Source organism: Schistocerca cancellata, chromosome 4, assembly GCF_023864275.1.
Source record: "Schistocerca cancellata isolate TAMUIC-IGC-003103 chromosome 4, iqSchCanc2.1, whole genome shotgun sequence".
Lineage (NCBI taxonomy): Eukaryota > Metazoa > Arthropoda > Insecta > Orthoptera > Acrididae > Schistocerca > Schistocerca cancellata.
The window spans coordinates 725107043-725133632 of NC_064629.1; the positions used below are offsets into that span (position 1 = coordinate 725107043).

General features: G+C 39.7%; 1 protein-coding gene across 1 annotated transcript in view; it reads right to left on the reverse strand.

The window, feature by feature from the left end:
• Window positions 1-26590, reverse strand: part of LOC126184406 (CLIP-associating protein 1-A-like) — a 246603-nt gene that overhangs the window by 80014 nt on the left and 139999 nt on the right. The window contains 1 exon segment of the mRNA XM_049926790.1: window positions 19923-20127. Within this exon segment, the coding sequence (XP_049782747.1) occupies window positions 19923-20127 (205 nt within the window).

Consider the following 26590-nt stretch of genomic DNA (forward strand, 5'->3'; position numbering starts at 1 on the left):
AAACTATGATGAAAGCAAAGGTGTCTGGTGATTATGGTGCTTCAAAAGAAATTATTGAAGCTGGATAAAAACTAATATAAAATAAAAATTGCAGAGTGTTTGCAAAAGAAGACAATTCCTTCTAGCTGGAACAATGCTGCAACTGTTCTGCATTCACAAGCAAGAGGACAAGCAAGACAAAAGAAAAAGATAACTGTAGACCTATCAGCCCATTTCTTTAATGTACAAGGTATTCATCAAAATTATCACCAATCACATAGGATAGAGGATAAAATTATAGATTTTAACCAAGTGAAGGAGCAAGATGGCTGGATATGGCGATGTAGACCATTTGTGAGTCGTAAACAAAATTACAGCGCAGGCAATGATTTTGAACTGCACAAATTTGTTTTAGATTCATGTATTATTAAAGTACCACTGCACACACTTCACAGATTTTGATGAAGTTTTAGACTCAGTTTCAGTCAAATCTGCACAAACAGCCTTTGAAAATCAGTGAACTGAATTATGGAAAGGGTTGTTGCTATTCACCATATAGCAGAGATAATGTGTCACAGACAGGAAAGAGAGAGAGAGAGAGAAAAAGAGGAAACTCAGATCTCATACACAACCACCATGGTCTTTGTCTGCTGATGCCAGGCTCAGTGAAAGGTGAAAATCAACTGAAATTGGCTCAAAGATTTAATGAGATTAAAGAGAGACTGTAGTGTGGCTTGCAGATCTGTGGGTGGATAAGTGTAAAGGAGGGATACGGAAGATGCCACTAGATTAGGTGAAGTTGGTACTGGAACAGAGAGGAGAAGGCAATGGGGGTGGGGAGGGGTTGGTAGGATAAGATACAAGTTCATGTGGCACAGGACGGTACAGGAAATAACATTCGAAAATGTGCAAAAGTGATGCAGAAAGAGAGATCAATTTGAAGGTATAGGATTAATGATATCAGTGGGAGTAATGTGGGACATGAGATGCTGCATCAACAATTGATGCAGTCTTGTAGCTGTCTGTTGTGCGCGGTGGAGATAGTTGACACAGTAGAGAGTCAGTGTGGTTGGTAAGGTGACAAGAGAAACACAAGAAAAGAAGAGAAAGGAGGACTGGCCTCAGCAGCCAGTGACTGTGGTCTTGTGTGTGTGTGTGTGTGTGTGTGTGTGTGTGTGTGTGCGCGCGCGCGCGTGTGGGTTTTTACATAACTGAGGAGGCCCAGTACCTGATAACCTCAGACAGATGAATACAGTGCAAGAGATGCAAGACAACACATATCCAAACATCACCCAAACTACTTCTGTAAATATTTGCGCTCAACAAAAGTAAAAATTTCTCGAAATGCATTGAGCTAAGCATGAAAAAATACGTAACTGGACCAGCGATTCATTATTTAAATAATAAATAACAGCTGTAGGCTTTCCAAAAATATTGATTATGACGTATGAAATTGAATCAAATGTTTCACCTTCCCAGACAGTTATTGATTCAGGTTACATCAGCATTTTTATCGGATAGTAAATTTTTATTAGATAATAAAAAGTCCCTGAGAAGCATTTTGATGACTATTATATAGATATATATAAAGCGTGAAGATTCAAGAGGGGGTATCCTATATGTAACTTTTACAGCTTAAAAATTATTTCCCACATTTTACACTTTCCCGTATTTTACATAATTTTTTTGAAGTCCCTTGAAAAGTGGAAAAAGTGGGATTTCATTGTACTTCATACTAGGCCATTCTCTTCCTTGTCCCAGCCCCTTCCCTTCAAGAATATTAATTATGAAGATTTTGTGTCTGATGGCACATCCAATAAATTTTCTTTTTCTTTTCTACATTTTCTTTAGTAATCTTCCCTCTTCATTTGCTTCCTTTAACCCTGCTGTTCTGTTCGGGTCTATATGACCCGAAACGAATATGAACGTTATTTTACATTATGTAAATACCAATATATATTTATGAAACTTTGTGACTTTGTCTGAAAATGGATGAGCAGCATGTGTTTTAAAAGGTTTTAAAAAAGTTTAAGAAGTTTGGGCTTCAACTGTAATAGTTGCATATGTAATGTTCGGGTCATAATGACCCGACACAAATATGTTTAGTGTAACTCGTATTTATTTCTAAAATCTGGAAATGGCGAAAATTATTTTTGTTGTGTTGTGTGGGAATAGTGACTGCATCATTCCAACTTACTCTCAACAATCACCTAAAGCTCCATGCGTTCACAACAATGGGCTTGTTTGTTGCTTTCCCCAGGAAATAATAATTGGCAGTTCTCAATAATTGGAATGCTTTGTTTCTGCCCAGTTTGACTTGTGACACCATGGCGATGAGACCATTGAATGATCGTGAGTTGGAAGAAATAGTAAATGCCTCACCAGATGAAGGATCACTTTCTGAGTTTGAAGATCACATCAGCAATGCATCTGAAAGCGAGTGTTCCGATGACAGTTACGACAGTCCACAGCCCATACAAAATAGTGTAGAGACTTTTCTTTCTAAAAATGGGAATATAGAATGGCAGTTGCATCCACCAGCACAACATGGTCGCCTACCAGCTTCGAACATCATCAAGAGTACCCCAGGAGTTACCAGGTATGCAGTCAGCAGAATATCTGATGTAAAATGTTCATTTGAAGCAGTATTTCACACAGCGCTTCAAAATGAAATAATAGAGATGACAAATATTGAAGGGCAGCGAGTTTATGGTGAACAGTGGACAGATATTGATGGTTCTGTTTTCCATGCATACTTAGGACTCTTACTCCTAGCGGGTGTATATCGATCTCATGGGGAGTCTACAAAAAGTTTGTGGGATAAAGATACTGGGCGAAACATATTTCGAGCAACCATGTCTCATGAAACATTCTGTAAGATATCACGTGTCCTGCGATTTGACAAGAAATCTACTAGAGAGGAAAGACGACGTACTGACAAACTTGCCGCAATTCGTAGTATTTGGGAGAAGTGGGTAGAGGTCCTTCCTAAACTGTATAATCCAGGAGAAAATGTTACTGTTGACGAGCAGTTAGTAGCATTTAGAGGTCGCTGTCCATTCAAGCAGTATATCCCAAGTAAACCGGCAAAATATGGGATCAAAATATGGACCATGTGTGACAGCAAAACTTCATACGTACTGAAAGCCCAAATTTATACAGGAAAGGTGAGTGGAGCGGCACCAGAAAGAAATCAGGGAATGAGGGTGGTATCTGATCTCACTTCTGAGTTACGTGGTCAGAATATCACGTGTGACAACTTTTTTACGTCGTACAATTTGGGGCAGCTGCTTCTGAAAAGGAAATTGACTATGTTGGGAACTATACGGAAAAATAAGCCGGAGCTTCCACACAAAATGACCAACAAGGAGGTACACAGCTCTTCATTTTACTTCACAAATGACACTACTGTGGTTAATTATATTCCTAAGAGACACAAGAATGTTGTACTTATGAGCACTCTCCACCATGATGCGGAAATCAGTGACAGGGCTGATAAGAAGCCAAAAATGATTTTGGACTATAATTCAACCAAAGGTGCTGTAGACACGCTTGATCAGTTATTAGGTACATATACATGCAAACGAAAAAGTAATAGGTGGCCAATGATAGTTTTCTACAATATTCTTGATGTTTCTGCTTATAATGCATACGTTTTGTGGATTTCGGTTGACCCTAATTGGAATGCAAGCAAATTGACTAGAAGGAGAATATTCTTGGAGGAACTTGGAAAGTCACTGATAAAAGAACATATTGCATCAAGAACGCATTTCCCAAGAACAGAAGATTCTTTGAGAATGGTCACAAGCATCCAAAACCCGAATGATGTGGGTGGTGTGTCAGAATCGGTAACAACAAGAAAATCTACAAAACGTGCACGCTGTAAGTTCTGTCCATCAAGTAATGACAATAAAACAAACATGGTGTGTGGAAAATGTAGTAAACATATTTGCAAGAAACATGTAACCTACTTGTGTCCACAGTGCAAGCAGTAAGAAAAGAACTGTAGTATTTTATAAGATGATTGTATTGAAAATTCTGTTGTTTCAAATTTATGTGAATACTTGTGCCTAAACTACAATCAGTAAGAAGAGAGGATTCTAAAGTTGTAGTGCTTTCTATGTTGGAATGTAATAAAAAAACTGTAGTGTGTTCTGTACTGTAGTGTGCTCTAAGATGAATATCTGTAATGACAACTGTCTGTTGTTAGAAAATGTCAATACTTACGTCTAAACTGTCAACAATAAGAATAGAAGTATGGAAAAACTGTAGTGCTTTCTAAGTTGAATGCCTGTAATGGAAACTGTCTGTTGTTTCAAATTTATGTGCATATTTAAATGAAAAATATCCCTCAATAAAGTTGTATGCATTGTTATTATTATTATTATTACCATTATTATTATTATTATTATTATTATTATTATTACTAACAAGGTACTGGAATAGAACAACAATGTCGATAGCTAAAACTGTACCAAAATTTATGTTTCTAAAGCATTTTGATATGTCGGGTCATATTGACCCGAACAGTATATATGTCAAGTAAAAGTGAACAGAACAGCAGGGTTAAGACTTCCTGGTTGGTTTTCCTTTCTGTCCAATTGTTGTAGCCTTTTCTGCTATATCCACATTTCAGCAGCTTCCTTTCCAGTTCATCCAGAGTCCAACTTTCACTTCCATAAAGCCGAGTACTCCCTAAAATAATTTTGCAATGGATTTTCTGCCATTTACATTCATATTTTTTTCTGGTTCAAATGTTTTTCTTAGTCATAAATGGCTGTTTTGCCAATGCAATCCTTCTCTTCACTGCCGTTAAACATCTATTGTCCTCTGCGATCATACTATGAAGACGACAAAATTGTTTCACCTAATCAATTTTGACGTCACCAATATTACATCGGTTCTAGTTCCTCCTGTACTGTTTCTGCACTAGCATTACTTTTGTTTTAAATTGGTTCACTTTTAATTTCCACAGTTTAAGAGGGCCTGAGTGGACTTGCAGCATTCTATTCAAATTTTTTTTTCCAGAGTCTGCAGCTGTCATGATGTATTCAACAAATCTGATCCAATGTATCCTTTCACCTTTGTCTTCTCCTTCTTGATATGAATAACTTTTTCAACAAACATAATAAATAAATATGGGGATACGGGACATACTCGTCTAATTCTTTTTCTAATCCTGAACTCTTCTTCTACCTTCCTGATGTTTACTTTTTGTGCTTTGGTTCTGATGCAGTGATTATTCTTCTAGCATTCCAGTCAAGTTCTATTTTTGTCATAACTGTAAAGAGTGGCTTCTAGTTCACATTGTCAAAAGCATTTTCTAAGTAAATAAAAGTAAGGTAGTCTGGCCAGAATTGCCAAATGTGTGCATGAGGTGTACCTGGCTTGTGTGTAAATGTGTGTGTTTTCCTTTCTTTTCTAAAGAAGGCTTTGGCCAACCGCTAAGTGTGTAACAGTCTTTTTGTTGTGCCTGTTTGCAATTCAACATGTCACCTTCACAGTGAGTAGCAATCTATACTTTTCATAACACCATTGACATTCCAACCAGGACTTACCATTGTAAGGAATGTTATTCTATTCATACCCATCCTTCTCTCTAATAGCATGCACATGGCCAAAATTGCTTCCCTTGTACCTCTGCCTTCTCTAAATCCAAATTAGCCTTCTCCAAATACTGATCTCCTTTTCCTTTTATCGTGCTCTAACTACATTAATCACACACATATTGTTCTATAATTGTTATATGCCAATGCTACAACTCCATTAAACTTTACCAGGATAATCAGAAATTCAAAATGAAAGGGAAGCTGGAAAAGCAGATTCCATGACACTAACATTATTCTCAGTAGCCCCATGCGAAAACAAAGATGTGAATACATGTTAATGGAATGTTATCTGGAAAACCTCCATTTAACTGATAACAACATACTGATTGATTTTTTAAAAATCTGCTTTAGTTGCACTGCTATAGCTGCACTTTTATTTTGTCAAATGAACATGTTTCAGTACCATCATTAGGCCATTCCCTAGTGCACAGTCATCAAAGTCACTTACCCCTATCAAAAATATGTCTGGAATTTGTAATGTACTGTTTACCTCTAGTGTGGATAAACTTCCACAGCAAGTAGGAAAATGTAATATAGTAATTTTGAAAGTAGGACTTAAAATCATCTATAACACTATTTCACAAGGGTTCTATTTTTGATATTAAAGTGTGTGCTTCTAAACCAGTTTACCATGGGAAATTCAAATATGTAAACAAAATATTGTTGTCAAAATATTGTTTTGCATCCAGTAGTAATGGAACGTGACAATTTCTTGTTCAACAGCAGGTGGGAAGAATAAGAAGTCAATGGGTTATCCCCCGCCACACCTATGCAATTAAGACCACCTGCAATAGCTCATTAATTTGAACGATGACAGACAGTTGCTGCCTCGGCAGTAAACTTTCACGCTTCCCAGAGGGAGTTGCATTGAGTTTACAACAATGGTGTGAGCCGTAATTTGTGTCAATCTTAATGAGTGAGTGTTTTGGGTGCCAAGTAACCATCTCTGTCATATTTCTGAGCGAAGTTGAACTTCCTGTGTTTAAATTGATGTAGCCTGGTGCTGAAGGTAGACTGACTGACTGTTTTTACATATCAGCATTTCTCTAGTTCTCTAGTATTAATGTATTACAGGTGTACTGCTGAAGAGGTATTTTTAAATTTTCAGAAATATGGATGTCGATATAAGCCAGATAACTTCTGCTATATCTGAGGGAAGTTCACTTTTGTCAGAAATAGGAAGAAATTTCAACAGTCATAAAGAAAGCATATACACATTACTTTAATAGAGGTAGGAGACCAAGATAAAGAATGGGCACCACATTTCAGTTGTGCTACATGTTATTGCAAACTAATTCAGTGGTGGAAGGGTAAAGAGAATTTGGCATTGTTCGCTGTGCCCACGGTGTGGAGAGAGCCAAGGACAGCGTTACTGATTGTTATTTCTGTCCAACAAAAATTCGGGGTTTTACAAAATAAAAATTGAAGGGGCACATTGTTTACCCAGATCTGCCTTCAGCAAGAATGCCAGTGTAGCACACTGACAGCCTTCCAGTACCTTCAAGAGCTTCAGGTCAAATTCGGAGTGACAGTGAAGTTAGTAGTACTGAAGAAATCACAGATGATCCTTTATATCACTGCACAAGTGAGTCATCACCACATTTTTTAACATAAGCAGATTTAAATGATTTAGTACGTGATCTAGGACTAAGTAAACAAAAGGCACAGCTGCTTGGGTCAAGATTAAAAGATTACAATCTACTCCTCCAAAGTACTAAAATCAGTGTGTTCAGGCACAGAGAACATGCCTTTATTTCCTATTTTGCAACTAACGGAGCACTGACATTTTGCAATGACATTGCTCGCCTAATGAAAGTGCTGAATTTCACCTATATTTCACAAGAGTGGAGACTTTTCACAGATGTGTTGAAACAAGTCTCGAAGGTGTTTTGCTCCATTACGGAAATAAAATACCTTCTCCACAAGTAGCTTACGCCAGCTTGACCAAAGAGAATTACGAATTCGTACAAAGGATGCTAAATTCATTACAATGCAATGAATACAAATGGCAAATATATGCAGATTTCAAAGTAATTGCTATGGTACTGGGAATGCAACAATGCTACACAAAGTATGCCTGTTTTCTTTGCGAGTGGGATAGTCGAGGCAGAAATTCTCACTATGTAAAAAAGAAATGGCCTAGGCGAAGATAGAAAGTGGGCGAATAGAATGTACAACATTAAAGTCTGGTAGCTCCTGAAGGGGGTAGTGGGTCTGCATATCTAGCTACCAGCATTTTTCAGCTGCAAAGGTGTATTTGCGGCCCCATAAATCAAGGAGCTGCAGAAAGATGCAAATTCTGAAGCACATTTAACTGACAGAGAATAGACAGCATGGGACTGTTTCGAGATGGTGTCAGAAAAATTCCTTGGAAGAAGAGCTACTAACTACAAAGCAATGGTAAACGACATGATCAAAACATATTAAGATCTGTGGTGCAATATGTCTATGAAGGTAGATATGATGGTCTCTCATCTGAACTGCTTCACAGAAAGTTGTTATCCAGAATGAGATTTTCGCTCTGCAGCGGAGTGTGCGCTGATATGAAAAGGCAAAGGTCCCAAGTTCGAGTCTCGGTTCTGCAAGGTTCGCAGGAGAGCTTCTGTGACGTTTGGAAGGTAGGAGACGACATATTGGCAGAAGTAAAGGTGTGAGGACGGGGCGTGAGTCGTGCTTGGGTAGCTCAGATGGTAGAGCACTTGCCCGCAAAAGGCAAGGGTCCTGAGTTCGAGTCTCAGTCCGGCACACAGTTTTAATCTGCCAGGAAGTTTCACATCAGCGCACACTCCACTGCAGAGTGAAAATCTCATTCTGGAAACATCCCCCAGGCTGTGGCTAAGAAATGTCACCGCAATATCCTTTCTTTCAGGAGTGCTAGTTCTGTAAGGTTTGCAGGAGAGCTTCTGTAAAGTTTGGAAGGTAGGAGATGAGGTACTGGCAGAAGTAAAGCCGTGAAAACGGGACGCGAGTCGTGCTTGGGTCGCTCAGATGATAGAGCACTTGCTCACGAAAGGCAAAGGTCCAGAGTTCGAGTCTCGGTCCGGCACACTATTTAATCTGCCAGGAAGTTTCAGTTGTAGTTATGTATCAGATGAACATGGCAAAAGATTCCATGAAGACTTTTGTACTATAGAAAGGCGTTATGAAGGGAAGTGGGTACCATCTATGATAGGAGATTATTGCTAGAATATCATTCGAGAGAAGAAAGATTCACAATAAAAGAGAAAAAATTGATGTGCATTACAATACAATGGATTTTTTTTTTTTGGTCAATTTTCTGTAATTTCTCACGTCAAATAAATGCTACAAAGCTTATACACAAAGATTACAGTGTTATATGTTAGATCTCACCCTCCATTAATGTGATGAGCTTATACCATCATAAAACATGAATTTGTTTATCAAATTTCTCCTCATGTTTGCTGCACTATATCAGAAACAGAAAAGAGAAATTGAAATTGTGAAACTATTCCTGACAGAAAAAACTAAAAAAAGTTTTGAATTCAACACTCAAAGTACAACTAGGATCACAATGTATTTTTTCAGAAATAGAAAAATAGTATTTTTTGTAGAACAGTGTAATGAGACTAAAATAATATACAAAGAACACACCAAAAAAGGAACTGTACAAATGAAGTTGAAAAATAGTTGGTAAGTTTTTAAGTTGAGGGCAGTTCACGACAAGGACTGCATGAGCAGAAAACATCTGAGCAGAAGAGCAAAGACCATCTGGAGTGTTTTGTCTAACTATAACTTTCAAAGCAAAATATCTGGTGTCCAATGAAACAAAAATTAACTATTTGTCTGTATTAGTAGCTTCAACTTATACCAGCAAAACACGGATTTTTTTTTTATTGACTAAACAACCCTAAAACTGAAGGGTGGACAGCAAGCAATTGGGAGGTGCTAGTTACAAATTATTAAACAAGAAAAGGTCTGAAAAATTATTAAACAAGCAAAGGTCTGTGTTCCCACCCACACAGGCCAATTGGGACTGACTGACTGACTGCCATACCATCCTCTGCCAATGGCATCATTCAGATGCGTGATGGAGGTGCATAGCATCAGCACTGCTCTCTGGCTGTTGTTAGTGTTCTTAAGTTGTGTGTTCACTGTCAAGTTAACTTAAATGCTAGTCTCTTGCAGAAGCTACTTTTGTCAACTTGCAGAGCTTCCACAAGTTAGTGGAAACACTTTATAGCAGATACTTGTCGAACTTGCCGGCTGCTGGAAGTTTTTCTCAAATGCTGGAAGTTTTTCACAACCTTGCAGAAGTTTTGTGTGTTGAATCCAGGTACAAAAATCATGGTGTCCAAAACAAGAATGGTGCAACCCCTAAACATAAATAACTGGCCACAGTCAGCCAAGGAAATGTGAAATGAATATACAAATTAATTTGTTTCACCGAAAGGGGAAGTAGAATGACAGTAGTGTCATCTTTAAATTCTACAGTAAACAAAAATGTTTGTAATAAATACTGCTTGCAAAAATCGAAGAGCAATTAATAGTGATCTCTCTGCAGTATTTTTGTATCTTGTTTTAGAATTTATTATTTTTGTAATAAAAGTAATAAATATTGTTTATAAAATTTGAAGATTAAGTAAAAGGTGATCTCTTGGTGATACAAGTTGTAGCATTCTTGTGTCCTGTTTTCGAATATGTTATTGTACAATAGACGAGATATTTTTTAAGCTTGCATACAAAATTCTCAAATAGTTTTTAATCTGAGTGAAGTTCTTTGATTCTTGTTTATTCAATAGTGTTTCTTGATAATTTAAATATGTACCCATCTGTATCCAAACTTTCTTCCCTTTTCTCTGCTTTTCGTTTTTCTTGATGGTTTTTCTGCAATAGCAATAATAATAATAATAATAATAATAATAATAATAATAATTCCCGTGGAGGCCCAGGAAAAGAACAGGCCTCCGGTATGTTCTGCCAGTCGTAAAAGGCGACGAAAAGAACAAACCACTAATAGGGCTAACCCCCCTTTTAGTGTGATTACTTGGTTCAGGACAGAACTAAAGAAGCCTCGGACAAGCACCGTCATGGGTGGGGACGACGCTTGAACCCTATGCCCGCCCACAATGGTAACGACACTGCTAGCCAACTGGAAAATGATTTAAATCCAAATAGAGGTGTTTTGCAGGATATGCTTCCTGCAACCACCCTAGAAGGAAAACAAAGACAGAGGATGAGATGGTCAGATGAAGTTAATCGACACCTCATGTTCTGTTATTACCAAGCAACAAACCTAGGAACCAACACAACTGGATACAGATCACAAGTATACACAACATTTATTACCAGATACCCGGAATTAAAATTTTTAACAGAACAGCGAGAGCACCAGCAGCAGCGAGTAGTGTTTGTATAAAGCGTTTTTGTACTTATTTGCTGCGCTTAGCTTTTAAATAGTTTTTCTGGGAAAACCTAGCGTAGTTTTCGCGTCTCGTATTTCAGTGAGTGTTTCTTGATTATCAGAGTAGCTCATCAGAAGATTATCTTGGGAATTTGTCACCGTATAGGGTAGGGTAAACATAGTCATGTGTAGGGACTGTGGTTGTTGTGAGCAGACGCAAGGAGAATTGGCCACTCTTCGGGGGCAGGTGGAGGCTTTGTCTGTTAGGCTCATCGAGCTTGAGGCGCAGGCGTCGGCTCGTAGTGGCGTTGGGGCAACTGTGGTGAGACCTATGCCTACTTCGGTGGCCTTGGAATCACATGGAACCCCTGATGTCGCTGCGTCTTCCGGCAGTGAGCATCTTACCGGTCAGCCATCACTCCAGGGTGAATGGCGGACAGTGGTGGGCTCGCGCGTGCCTGGCCGAAAGGCGAAGGTGGGATCTGGCCGCGTGGCAGCTGCCTTACCCCTTTCCAACAGGTACGGGGTGCTTCCTAGTGGTGATGACATTGTTTCCGAGCCACCACAGGATGCCTCGCCTATTGGGCCAGTGGCCGATTCTCCGGCAAGGTCCCGACAGTCACAGAGGGTGGGCCTATTAGTTATAGGGAGCTCCAACGTTAGGCGGGTTATGGAGCCCCTCAGGAAAATAGCGGGTAGGTCGGGGAAGAATGCCAGTGTGCACTCGGTGTGCTTGCCGGGGGGTCTCGTCCGTAATGTGGAGGAGGCCCTTCCGGCAGCTATTGAACGCACTGGGTGTGACCGGCTGCAGATAGTAGCACATGTCGGAACGAATGACGCCTGCCGCTTGGGTTCTGAGGCCATCCTTGGTTCCTTCCGGCGGCTGGCTGATTTGGTGAAGACAACCAGCATCGCACGCGGAGTGCAAGCTGAGCTTAATATCTGCAGCATAGTGCCCAGAGTCGATCGCGGTCCTCTGGTTTGGAGCCGTGTGGAGGGTCTAAACCAGAGGCTCAGACGACTCTGCGACTATAATGGTTGCAAATTCATCGACCTCCGTTATTGGGTGGAGAACTGTAAGGCCCCCCTAGACAGGTCAGGCATGCACTACACACCGGAAGCAGCTACTAGGGTAGCAGAGTACGTGTGGCGTGCACACGGGGGTTTTTTAGGTTAGAGGGACCCTCCCTTGGGCGAAACGATAAAATACCTGACGGCTTACCAGAGAGGACATTATCATCATTGATAAAGAACGTCCGTCCTCAGAGACCAAAAACAGGAAAAGTTAACGTAATATTGGTAAACTGCAGGAGTATCCAGGGCAAGGTTCCTGAATTAGTATCTCTTATTGAAGGAAATAGTGCGCATATAGTATTAGGAACGGAAAGTTGGTTAAAACCGGAAGTGAACAGTAACGAAATCCTAGACACAGAATGCAATATATACCACAAGGATAGGATAAACGCCAATGGTGGAGGAGTATTTATAGCAGTAAAGAATTCAATAATATCCAGTGAAGTTATTAGCGAATGCGAATGTGAAATAATCTGGGTTAAGCTAAGTATCAAAGGTGGGTCAGATATGATAGTCGGATGCTTCTATAGACCACCTGCATCAGCAACCGTAGTAGTTGAGCGCCTCAGAGAGAACCTGCAGAACGTCGTGAAGAAGTTTCGTGATCATACTATTGTAATAGGGGGAGACTTCAATCTACCAGGTATAGAATGGGATAGTCACACAATCAGAACTGGAGCCAGGGACAGAGACTCTTGTGACATTATCCTGACTGCCTTGTCCGAGAATTACTTCGAGCAGATAGTTAGAGAACCAACTCGTGAAGCTAACGTTTTAGACCTCATAGCAACAAATATACCGGAACTTTTCGACTCCGTGAATGTAGAAGAGGGTATCAGTGATCATAAGTCAGTGGTTGCATCAATGACTACAAGTGTAATAAGAAATGCCAAGAAAGGAAGGAAAATATATTTGCTTAACAAGAGTGATAGGGCACAAATCGCAGAATATCTGAGTGACCACCATCAAACGTTCATTTCTGAGGAAGAGGATGTGGAACAAAAATGGAAAAAATTCAGAAACATCATCCAGTACGCCTTAGATAAGTTCGTACCGACTAAGGTCCAAAGCGAGGGGAAAGATCCACCGTGGTATAACAATCATGTATGAAAGGTACTACGGAAACAAAGAAAACTTCATCATAGGTTTAAGAGTAGTCGAATCACAGCTGATAAGGAAAAGCTGAACGAAGCGAAAAAGAGCGTAAAGAGAGCAATGAGAGAAGCATTCAACGAATTTGAACATAAAACATTGGCAAACAATCTAAACAAGAACCCTAAAAAGTTTTGGTCATATGTAAAATCGGTAAGCGGATCTAAATCCCCTATTCAGTCACTCGTTGACCACGATGGCACCGAAACAGAGGACGACCGAAGAAAGGCAGAAATACTGAATTCAGTGTTCCGAAACTGTTTCACTGCGGAAAATCGTAACACGGTCCCTGACTTCAGCCGTCGCACGGACGCCAAAATGGAAAATATTGAAATAAACGATATCGGAATTGAAAAACAACTGCTATCACTTAGTAGCGGAAAAGCATCCGGACCAGACGAGATACCCTTAAGATTCTACAGTGATTATGCTAAAGAACTTGCCCCCTTTCTATCAGCAATTTATCGTAGATCGCTGGAAGAACGTAAAGTACCTAGCGACTGGAAGAAAGTGCAGGTCGTTCCCATTTTCAAGAAGGGTCATAAATCAGATGCGAATAATTATAGGCCTATTTCGCTTACGTCAATCTGTTGTAGAATAATGGAACATGTTTTGTGTTCTCGTATTATGACGTTCTTAGATAATACAAATCTCCTTCATCATAACCAACATGGATTCCGCAAACAGAAATCATGTGAAACTCAGCTCGCCCTATTTGCCCAAGAAATTCACAGTGCCGTAGACACTGGCGAGCAGATTGATGCCGTATTCCTGGACTTCAGGAAGGCATTTGATACGGTTCCGCACTTACGTTTAGTGAAAAAAATACGAGCTTACGGAATATCGGACCAGGTTTGTGATTGGATTCAGGATTTCCTAGAAGAAAGAACACAACATGTCATTCTTAACGGTTCAAAATCTGCAGATGTAGAGGTAATTTCGGGAGTACCGCAAGGACCTTTATTGTTTACAATATACATAAATGACTTAGTTGACAACATCGGTAGCTCCGTGAGGCTATTTGCAGATGACACGGTTGTCTACAAGAAAGTAGCAACATCAGAAGACTCGTACGTACTCCAGGAAGACCTGCAGAGGATTAATGCATGGTGCGACAGCTGGCAGCTTTCCCTAAACGTAGATAAATGTAATATAATGCGCATACATAGGGGCAGAAATCCATTCCAGTACAATTATGCCATAGGTGGTAAATCATTGGAAGCGGTAACGACCGTAAAATACTTAGGAGTTACTATCCGGAGCGATCTGAAGTGGAATGATCACATAAAACAAATAGTGGGAAAAGCAGGCGCCAGGTTGAGATTCATAGGAAGAATTCTAAGAAAATGTGACTCATCGACGAAAGAAGTAGCTTACAAAACGCTTGTTCGTCCGATTCTTGAGTATTGCTCATCAATATGGGACCCTTACCAGGTTGGATTAATAGAAGAGATAGACATGATCCAGCGAAAAGCAGCGCGATTCGTCATGGGGACATTTAGTCAGCGCGAGAGCGTTACAGAGATGCTGAACAAGCTCCAGTGGCGGACACTTCAAGAAAGGCGTTACGCAATACGGAGAGGTTTATTATCGAAATTACGAGAGAGCACATTCCGGGAAGAGATGGGCAACATATTACTACCGCCCACATATATCTCGCGTAATGATCACAACGAAAAGATCCGAGAAATTAGAGCAAATACGGAGACTTACAAGCAGTCGTTCTTCCCACGCACAATTCGTGAATGGAACAGGGAAGGGGGGATCAGATAGTGGTACAATAAGTACCCTCCGCCACACACCGTAAGGTGGCTCGCGGAGTATAGATGTAGATGTAGATGTAGAACAACGACTAGCTGATCAGATCCGTGTAATAATAAAAAATAACAGGATACACCAGTCAGAATTAGAAAACATCAAACAACAAGTACAACAAATACTAGAACAAAATAATGTGCAATCAGAAGAAGAAGAAAATACAGTAATGGACTCAAACATCCCAGAGCAAACAAACAAGGAACAACAAGCATCAATTAAACAATCAGAGGAAAACGAAATCTTAAGACAGCCAACAGAACAAGCACAAATAGAACACGAAGTGACACACATGTTAGATATAGAAGAAAAATTTCAGCTGACATATATAGAATACAAAGACATTAGACAGACATTAGACCATTCTTGCATAGACCACCAAATAACCCACAAGTTGAAACAACAATAACAACTATCAACACAATCATACACAACAAAATAAATGAAAATACAACTATGGAAGAGTTACAACTACTGGTTTACGTAGGAGCACTCACTACACTAAATATACACACTAGGCAGAGATCAGAACCAACCAACACACAGAAGAAACCCACAAAACCAGCATGGCAACACAGGCTACAGATCAGAATAGAAAAACTGAGAAAAGACATCGGACAGCTAACACAATTTATAAGAAATGAAATATCAGACAAAAAACGAAAAAGGTTAGGTAAAATCTCACAACAAGAAGCGATAGAGCAATTAGATGAAAAGAAGCAGAAATTACAAGCATTGGCCAAATGACTTAGAAGATATAAAAAAAGTGAAAATAGAAGGAAACAAAACCAAACATTCAACACAAACCAAAAGAGATTTTACCAAACAATAGATAACACACACATTAAAATAGACAATCCACCAAACATAACAGACATGGAACACTTCTGGAGCAACATATGGTCAAACCCGGTACAACATAACAGGCATGCACGGTGGATACAAGCAGAAACAGACTCATACAAGATGATACCACAAATGCCTGAAGTGATAATTTGGCAACATGAAGTCACCCGAGCAATTAATTCTATGCACAACTGGAACGCCCCTGGAAATGATAAAATAGCAAATTTCTAGCTAAAGAAGTTCACCTCAACACATTCACATCTAACTTAATTATTTAACATTGCAGACCCGTACACATTCCCTGATACACTTACACATGGAATAACCTATCTGAAACCTAAAGATCAAGCAGACACAGCAAACCCAGCTAAATATCGCCCCATAACATGCCTACCAACAATATACAAAATATTAACTTCAGTCATTACACAGAAATTAATGACACATACAACACAGAACAAAATTATAAATGAAGGACAAAAAGGCTGCTGCAAAGGAGCACGAGGATGTAAAGAGCAACTGATAATAGATACAGAGGTGACATATCAAGCTAAAACTAAACAAAGGTCACTACACTATGCATACATTGATTACCAAAAAGCTTTTGATAGTGTACCCCACTCATGGTTACTACAGATATTGGAAATATACAAAGTAGATTCTAAATTGATACAGTTCCTAAACATAGTTATGAAAAACTGGAAAACCACACTTAATATCCAAACAAACTCTAATAATATCACATCACAGCCAATACAGATTAAGCGTGGAATATACCAAGGAGACTCATACGTCCTTTCTGGTTCTGTCTTGCTCTGAACCCACTATCCAACATGCTAAATAATACAAATTATGGATATAATATTACTGGAACATACCCACACAAAATCACACATTTGCTATACATGGATGATCTAAAACTACTGGCAGCAGCCAATCAAAAACTCAACCAATTACTAAAGATAACAGAAGTATTCAGCAATGATATAAATATGGCTTTTGGAACAGACAAATGTAAGAAAAATAGCATAGTCAAGGGAAAACACACTAAACAAGAAGATTACATATTGAATAACCACAGTGACTCCATAGAAGCGATGGAAAAAACAGATGCCTATAAATATCTAGGATACAGACAAAAAATAGGAATAGATAATACAAATATTAAAGAAGAACTAAAAGAAAAATATAGACAAAGACTAACAAAAATACTGAAAACAGAATTGACAGCAAGAAACAAGACAAAAGCTATAAATACTTATGCTATACCAATATTGACCTACTCATTTGGAGTAGTGAAATGGAGTAACACAGACCTAGAAGCACTCAATACACTTACACGTTCACAATGCCACAAATATAGAATACATCACATATATTCAGCAACAGAAAGATTCACATTAAGCAGAAAGGAAGGAGGAAGGGGATTCATTGACATAAAAAACCTACATTATGGACAGGTAGACAATTTAAGAAAATTCTTTCTAGAACGAGCAGAAACTAGCAAAATACACAAAGCAATCACTCATATAAATACATCAGCTACACCACTGCAATTTCATAACCACTTCTACAACCCTTTAGACCACATAACATCAACAGATACAAAGAAAGTAAATTGGAAAAAGAAAACACTACATGGCAAGCACGCGTATCATCTAACACAGCCACACAACGATCAAGACGCATCCAACACATGGCTAAGAAAAGGCAATATATACAGTGAGATGGAAGGATTCATGATTGCAATACAGGATCAAACAATAAACACCAAATATTACAGCAAGCATATTATTAAAGATCCCAATACAACAACAGATAAATGCAGACTTTGCAAACAACAAATAGAAACAGTAGATCACATCACAAGTGGATGTACAATACTAGCAAATACAGAATACCCCAGAAGACATGACAATGTAGCAAAATAATACATCAACAGCTTGCCTTACAACATAAACTTATAAAACAACATGTTTCCACATACAAGTATGCACCACAAAATGTACTGGAGAATGATGAATACAAATTATACTGGAACAGAACCATTATAACAGATAAAACAACACCACATAACAAACCTGACATCATACTCACCAATAAAAAGAAGAAATTAACACAACTAATCGAAATATCCATACCCAATACAACAAATATACAAAAGAAAACAGGAGAAAAAATTGAAAAATACATCCAACTGGCTGAGGAAGTCAAGGACATGTGGCATCAGGATAAAGTTGACATTATACCAATTATACTATCAACTACAGGAGTCATACCACACAATATCCACCAGTACATCAACGCAATACAGCTACATCCAAACTTATATATACAATTACAGAAATCTGTAATTATTGATACATGTTCAATTACCCGAAAGTTCCTAAATGCAATATAACATATACCGTACAGTTAAAAGGAAGTGATGCTTGATCAAGGTCCGCGTCACTTTCCATTTTTAACCAGACTTAACGTCTGAGAAAGTAAATAAATAATAATAATAACATTAATGCAACAATGATGGTGGCTGCGCTGGTTTTTAAACATGACACTGTAAATTCCCACTTGGCTATCTCATGATGAAACTCATGTGGAAACACTTCCGCAAGTACTTGCAGGAAGTTCCTGAAATAAACTTGCCCAAGTGACTTGCGAAAGCAAACTTGTGCCTGTTTTTGTTGTAATGTAAACACCTCAGCAAGTATTTGTGTAAGTTACTTGCTAATAGACACCCGCCTTTAACCTTGGAGCCACTGCTTCCCACTCAAGTAGCTCCTCAACTGGCATCATGAGGCTGAGTGCATTATGTTCTAGTTCCACAAATAAGGAAAAATCCCTGCGGTACTGGGAATTGACCACAGGTACTTCATATAGCAGCTGGAAGTGCTTATCATTGAGCTATGCAGGCAGACAGAATTATTAAAAGGGAGACAGGAAAACTAACAAAGGCATCAGGATATACACTGGAGTTCAATATGTAATTATGGCGATAATGTGAGAATGATATGGAAGTGGGTGTGACACTTAGTCAGGTGACTGAATAGTGGATGGTACAAGAAACTTCTTTGTAGCATTCAAAGAGAAATGAGGAGGAGGAGATTAGTGTTTTAACATGCCATCAACAATCAGTTCACTAGAGATGGGGCAAAGCTCCAATTAGGAAAAGATGAGAAAGGAAATCGGCCGTGCCCTTTGTCAGAGGAACCGGCATTTGCCTGAAGCGATTTAGTGAAATCACAGAAAACCTAATTCAGGATGGCCAGACTTTGGCATGACCGTCTAAGAGAGAAAAGAGCAAGACGATCACTGGAAGACAACATTAGAAACGTGGATGTATCGCTGAAGAACAATTTTCTTGGGAAAGGCTAGAACAGGCTTCCATACAAAAGTATAAGGTATTTCAACAAGTGTACTCAGTGATTTGTCATTACGAAACTGACACAACAATAACAATCACAGGCAAGAGAATAAAAGAAATGAACCTGCTGTACAGATTTAAATGAACTCACAGATTTTATTTTATTTTATTTTATTATGTTTCATTTGTCTCATGCAGTCAGCAGTATTTTCTTTCTCTGAAAACAATTAAGTTTCCCCCCACAACTGTCTCAAGCACAAAAAACTATGCCTTACTGTTGAAAATTAAGCAGACAGAGCATCACCGATTCACTGGCAGGAACATAAAATTTTCAGATTTAGGATATAGCTCAAATTAGATTGCTGAATTAAATCAGAGCTAGCCTGAGCTTCACATGAACCAATTTAGAGAAATCACAGAAAACTAAAATCTAGATGGCTGGACAAAGACAGTACAGTGTACTAACCATTGCATTATCTGACTTGGTTTTCGCAATATGGAGGTGTTTTTCTGTTCATATTGCTTGAAAGCCTGTCTCTATTAAGTGATGAGCAGCCGAGGTCACACAAATGCACAAAACATGTTGGTAACACAAATCAAGAGTTACTAAAAATCTATTTTGAGTAATGGCAAGTATGCTAATTATATAACTGCTTAACTTATAAACACACTGATAAGTACAGAAAAACAATATACATTTTTTATAACAGAAATTCAATGATACCTCAATTTTGAGCCAAATGAGCGATCAAGTAGATTTAAAGAGTAACGACTTGGCGATGTCTCTCTGCTAGCTTCACGACTAGGTCCTGTCGAGAGAGGGATGCTGGATGGTCAACGGTGTCTGCCATCATGTCCTGTTTCTCTGTTTGTATTTGAAAAGGTAGCATAACTTAGTCTGGAAGACGGAGACCCTGAGCGGCTTGTAGCTATGAACAAAATAACAACAATAATAAAGAAAAAGATCATCTTTCAATCATGTTACAAGTAATTTACAGAATAAAAGACATAAACTATATCAGTACATGGGGAAAAATATAAGCATCATCACAGAACTAAATAAAATGTGAAAGGTACATATGCACCAGAGTTTTATTTAACAAAACATCATTTTCATTTAAACAAATACATCCATTTGGCACTCACAACTGTGGTTTTTAATTATTTAAATGAAAAGCGTCATAAATTTCTAAAACCTTGCAATGTCTTGCATTCTAACAGCCTGATATCTCAATCACTAAATATCTAGGTTTTTTATGATTGTTACTGTAGAGTCTCATAAGAAAGAAGTCTACATGCAAGTGCACCAGACACTGCAACTCTTGATGCCTTGTAGTGTCCAACATACCATTCTGTAATGTTTACTTGTAAAATGTTATCCTCAACATCAACTAAATGACAATGTTTTGTACGGAAAATAAACTATATTTATCGATCAACGAATGTTGATGAAAGTCTATTTCACTTGGTTTAGGAAATATTAGATCAAATATATGTTTTCATGTTTGTAAAAATGATTTCACAATTATTCCCTAAATGAGAACTCACTCTGAAGGTGCTTTCTTGTATCTAACACGGCACGAAAATCGGTAATGTTATTGAGTAGACCATTTATCTTGGAAAACTGCACAACCACCTCATAACTTCATATACTGTTGCCTGCTTGTCATCCAATCAGAGATACGTCTTGTAAAGTGTGGGCTACAGTGATGACTACATAACAAGAACAATTTTACATTATCCTTTATCAGCTAGAGAAATGTGCCTGAACTAAAGTCTCAATGAATGTAAAACTTGCAAGAATCATTCACAGGCACACACTCAGCTGCCCCACCATCAAATATGCTGATGAAATGACTGCTGACAGACTAACCATAGCTTTTATATCCATGGCCCCTTCCACTTGTCTCCCATGGTTTTTATCATGCTGGTTACTGCACCATCCAAGGTTTACAGCCAGGAAAATTATCAATACATAATGTATTTCATTGAAACCCTGGCATCATAAGTCATTTTGTTGTTGTTGAACAGTAGCTCTTTACAGCATAGTGAGAGTTCCCAGACCTTGTTACAGTTGAAACCACAGTCACAATTAATTAATTTTTAGATTTTTGGGTTGAAAATGTCAAAAAGTTGACTTACTTTTCCTATTTTCATTCACTGATGTCTTACAGCAACAAACTTTGGCATGACTTATCATTGACTTACTTGTCACTTCTTCTTCCGTGTGTATTTGCTTTTAGGAAGCTTTAATTTTCGAGTGCTCTTAATAGTGTTCCATAGATTTCGTGTTTGTTTTGAATACAGTCAGAGAGAGTCCCTTTAGTCAGCCATAGTCAGTGTCAGTGTCGTCGTAACTGCCGCCTGCTTCACGTCTGCTGTGCAGCGAGCTACCTTAATTTAAGTATTAACTGTATTTTTCTTACTTGTCACTTCTTCTTCCGTGTGTATTTGCTTTTAGGAAGCTTTAATTTTCGAGTGCTCTTAATAGTGTTCCATAGATTTCGTGTTTGTTTTGAATACAGTAAGAGAGAGTCCCTGTAGTCAACCATAGTGCCAGTAGTGCTAGAGTTTGTTTTCAATACAGTCCAGAGACAGGTAGTGCTATTTTCATTGTTTTCTACAAGAAGTGGCTAGCAACCACAGTTTAGTGAATAAGCAGCCGCCTTTAGTGAATTAGCAGTCTAGTTAAAGGTTGATTAACTCTCTTCAGTAAATTGTTTCCTTAGGATGGATAGGATGTGTGACTGCTGTGTACGGACGCAGGAGGGGCTGGCCACTGTTCGCGAACAGCTGAGCGTGTTGATGGCCGCGGTCAGCCGTCTTCAGGCTGCTGCCTCGGAGTGTAGCGGCAGTGGGGAGTCTGGTGCGTCGCAAGGTACACCCCAGGTGTTACATGCTTCACCCACTGTCCCTGCTGTCGAGACATCTTCGCGGGTACCGGGCGCGGTTGGGCCACCCTCTCCCCAAGGGGAGTGGCGGGTTCAGCGGCGTTCGCGGCGCACGAGGCGGAAGGTCAATGTGGAGGCTGGCCGTGTGGCATCGCCCGCTCTGCCTGTGAGGGGACATGTGGCTGCTCCTTCAGCAAGGTCCGAGCAGGCACACGGGGGGAGGGGTTTATTAGTTATTGGGAGCTCCAACGTTAGGCGGGTGATGGAGCCCCTTAGGGAAATAGCGAGAAGGTCGGGGAAGAAGGCCAGTGTTCACTCTGTCTGCTTGCCGGGGGGTCTCATCCGAGAGGAGGCCCTACCGGCGGCGATAGAGAGCACTGGGTGCACCCGACTGCAAATTGTTGCTCATGTCGGCACCAATGACTCCTGCCGTCTGGGTTCAGAGGTCATCCTCAGTTCGTACAGGCGGTTGGCGGAATTGGTGAAGGCGGAAAGCCTCGCTCGCGGGGTGGAATCAGAGCTAACTATTTGTAGTATCGTTCCCAGAACCGATCGCGGTCCTCTGGTTTGGAGCCGAGTGGAAGGCTTAAACCAGAGGCTCAGACGATTCTGCGGAGATCTGGGGTGCAAATTTCTCGACCTCCGCTATCGGGTGGAGAAATGTAGGGTCCCCCTGAATAGGTCAGGCGTGCACTACACGCCGGAAGCGGCTACAAGGGTAGCGGAGTACATGTGGAGTGCACATGGGAGTTTTTTAGGTTAGAGAATCCCCTCCCTAGGCCCGACAAGATGCCTCCTGAGACGCGGCAAGATAGGAGTAGGCAAAATGCAACAGGGAATAACAATATTAATGTGCTAATAGTAAACTGCAGGAGCGTCTATAGAAAGGTCCCAGCACTGCTCTCATTAATAAACGATCACAACGCCCATATAGTACTAGGGACAGAAAGTTGGCTGAAACCAGACGTAAACAGTAATGAAATCCTAAACTCAGATTGGAATGTATACTGCAGAGACAGGCTGAACAGTGAAGGGGGAGGCGTGTTTATAGCGGTAAGAAGTGCAATAGTATCGAAGGAAATTGACGGAGATCCGAAATGTGAAATGATTTGGGTGAAGGTCGCGGTTAAAGCAGGCTCAGACATGGTAATTGGATGTCTCTATAGGCCCCCTGGCTCAGCAGCTGTTGTGGCTGAGCACCTGAAGGATAATTTGGAAAATATTTCGAGTAGATTTCCCCACCATGTTATAGTTCTGGGTGGAGATTTTAATTTGCCGGATATAGACTGGGAGACTCAGACGTTCATAACGGGTGGCAGGGACAAAGAATCCAGTGAAATTTTTTTAAGTGCTTTATCTGAAAACTACCTTGAGCAGTTAAACAGAGAACCGACTCGTGGCGATAACATATTAGACCTTCTGGTGACAAACAGACCCAAACTATTTGAAAAAGTTAACGCAGAACAGGGAATCAGTGATCATAAAGCGGTTACGGCATCGATGATTTCAGCCGTAAATAGGAATATTAAAAAGGGTAGGAAGATTTTTCTGTTTAGAAAAAGTGACAAAAAGTAGATTTCAGAGTACCTGTTGGCTCAACACAAAAGTTTTGTCTCAAGTACTGATAGTGTTGAGGATCAGTGGACAAAGTTCAAAACCATCGTACAATATGCGTTAGATGAGTATGTGCCAAGCAAGATCGTAAGAGATGGAAAAGAGCCACTGTGGTTCAACAACCAAGTTAGAAAACTGCTGCGGAAGCAAAGGGAACTTCACAGCAAACATAAACATAGCCAAAACCTTGCAGACAAACAAAAATTACGCGAAGCGAAATGTAGTGTGAAGAGAGCTATGCGAGAGGCGTTCAATGAATTCGAAAGTAAAGTTCTATGTACTGACTTGGCAGAAAATCCTAAGAAATTTTGGTCTTATGTCAAAGCGGTAGGTGGATCAAAACAAAATGTCCAGACACTCTGTGACCAAAATGGTACTGAAACAGAGGATGACAGACTAAAGGCCGAAATACTAAATGTCTTTTTCCAAAGTTGTTTCACAGAGGAAGATTGCACTGTAGTTCCTTCTCTAGATTGTCGCACAGATGACAAAATGGTAGATATCGAAATAGACGACAGATGGATAGAGAAACAATTAAAATCGCTCAAAAGAGGAAAGGCCTCTGGACCTGATGGGATACCAGTTCAATTTTACACAGAGTACGCGAAGGAACTTGCCCCCCTTCTTGCAGCGGTGTACCGTAGGTCTCTAGAAGAGCGTAGCGTTCCAAAGGATTGGAAAAGGGCACAGGTCATCCCCGTTTTCAAGAAGGGACGTTGAACAGATGTGCAGAACTATAGACCTATATCTCTAACGTCGATCAGTTGTAGAATTTTGGAACACGTATTGTGTTCGAGTATAATGACTTTTCTGGAGACTAGAAATCTACTCTGTAGGAATCAGCATGGGTTTCGAAAAAGACGGTCATGTGAAACCCAGCTCGCGCTATTCGTCCACGAGACTCAGAGGGCCATAGACATGGGTTCACAGGTAGATGCCGTGTTTCTTGACTTCCGCAAGGCGTTCGATACAGTTCCCCACAGTCGTTTATTGAACAAAGTAAGAGCATATGGACTATCAGACCAATTGTGTGATTGGATTGAGGAGTTCCTAGATAACAGGACGCAGCATGTTATTCTCAATGGAGAGAAGTCTTCCGAAGTAAGAGTAATTTCAGGTGTGCCGCAGGGGAGTGTCATAGGACCGTTGCTATTCACAATATACATAAATGACCTGGTGGATGACATTGGAAGTTCACTGAGGCTTTTTGCAGATGATGCTGTGGTGTATCGAGAGGTTGTAACAACGGAAAATTGTACTGAAATGCAGGAGGATCTGCAGCGAATTGACGCATGGTGCAGGGAATGGCAACTGAATCTCAATGTAGACAAGTGTAATGTGCTGCGAATACACAGAAAGATAGATCCTTTATCATTTAGCTACAAAATAGCAGGTCAGCAACTGGAAGCAGTTAATTCCATAAATTATCTGGGAGTACGCATTAGGAGTGATTTAAAATGGAATGATCATATAATGTTGATTGTCGGTAAAGCAGATGCCAGACTGAGATTCATTGGAAGAATCCTAAGGAAACGCAATCTGAAAACAAAGGAAGTAGGTTACAGTACGCTTGTTCGCCCACTGCTGGAATACTGCTCAGCAGTGTGGGATCCGTACCAGATAGGGTTGATACAAGACATAGAGAAGATCCAACGGAGAGCAGCGCGCTTCATTACAGGATCATTTAGTAATCGCGAAAGCGTTACGGAGATGATAGATAAACTCCAGTGGAAGACTCTGCAGGAGAGACTCTCAGTAGCTCGGTACGGGCTTTCGTCAAAGTTTCGAGAACATACCTTCACCGAAGAGTCAAGCAGTATATTGCTCCCTCCTATGTATATCTCGCGAAGAGACCATGAGGATAAAATCAGAGAGATTAGAGCCCACACAGAGGCATACCGACAATCCTTCTTTCCACGAACAATACGAGACTGGAATAGAAGGGAGAACCGATAGAGGTACTGAAGGTACCCTCCGCCACACACCGTCAGGTGGCTTGCGGAGTATGGATGTAGATGTAGATGAAATAAGTATTTGTCGCTCGGAAGTGTGTAATTAGGGTCACACATAACTGTCGTGTCTTTATAATCTGTAGAAAATGCTTAATTCGGTGTTTCTGCAAGACTCATTTGCTTTTTTCCAGATAATACACTATCATGTGGAAGACACACATTAGCTGTGGTCTTCTCAGGTTCTTCTAGTTCTACGGTCATTATAAGTTGTAGGACAGAAGAATATGTATCTGTGTAACCACTCACAGAGTACACAGTCTTCAGCTGCTCAAAAATTTCTTTGTGAGACATTCCATGCCATAGAGGATGCAAGCACTACTAACAGGAATGAACTCTAAAGGGTAAGTTGGAAGAGTAATGAGATATGGGAAGTAGGGAAGGAAGATTAGGGTTGTCAATTAGATACAAAGCACATGCTCAAATGGAGTATGGAGGGAAATGAAACTGGCCATGTCCTTTCGAAGGGACCATCCCAGCATTTGTCTTATGTGGTTTAGGACAATTGAAGAATGGAACTCAGCTCATTCTGCACACAGAAATGTATGTAAATGGGGGTAGGTAAATTTACATTACTTTTTTAGTCAATACCCATGTTTATATCTGAACTATTGTGACCACATATAAGAAATTATTCCATCCAGCATGGGCTGTAACTAATAAAAGTGTTTCTTCTGAGATATAGTCAAGTGTAACACTTATGCTTAACATAGAGTAATAAAAGTTTGTCACCACATCATTTATTTTACAATAAGTAAGTAATTAAAAATAAAAGGAGGAACTAATAATCCAAACAACACTTTACATTTCTTTTCCATTGTGTATTAAATTGTAATGGTTAATCAATATGTTCCACAAACTGTCAATAAATTATATTA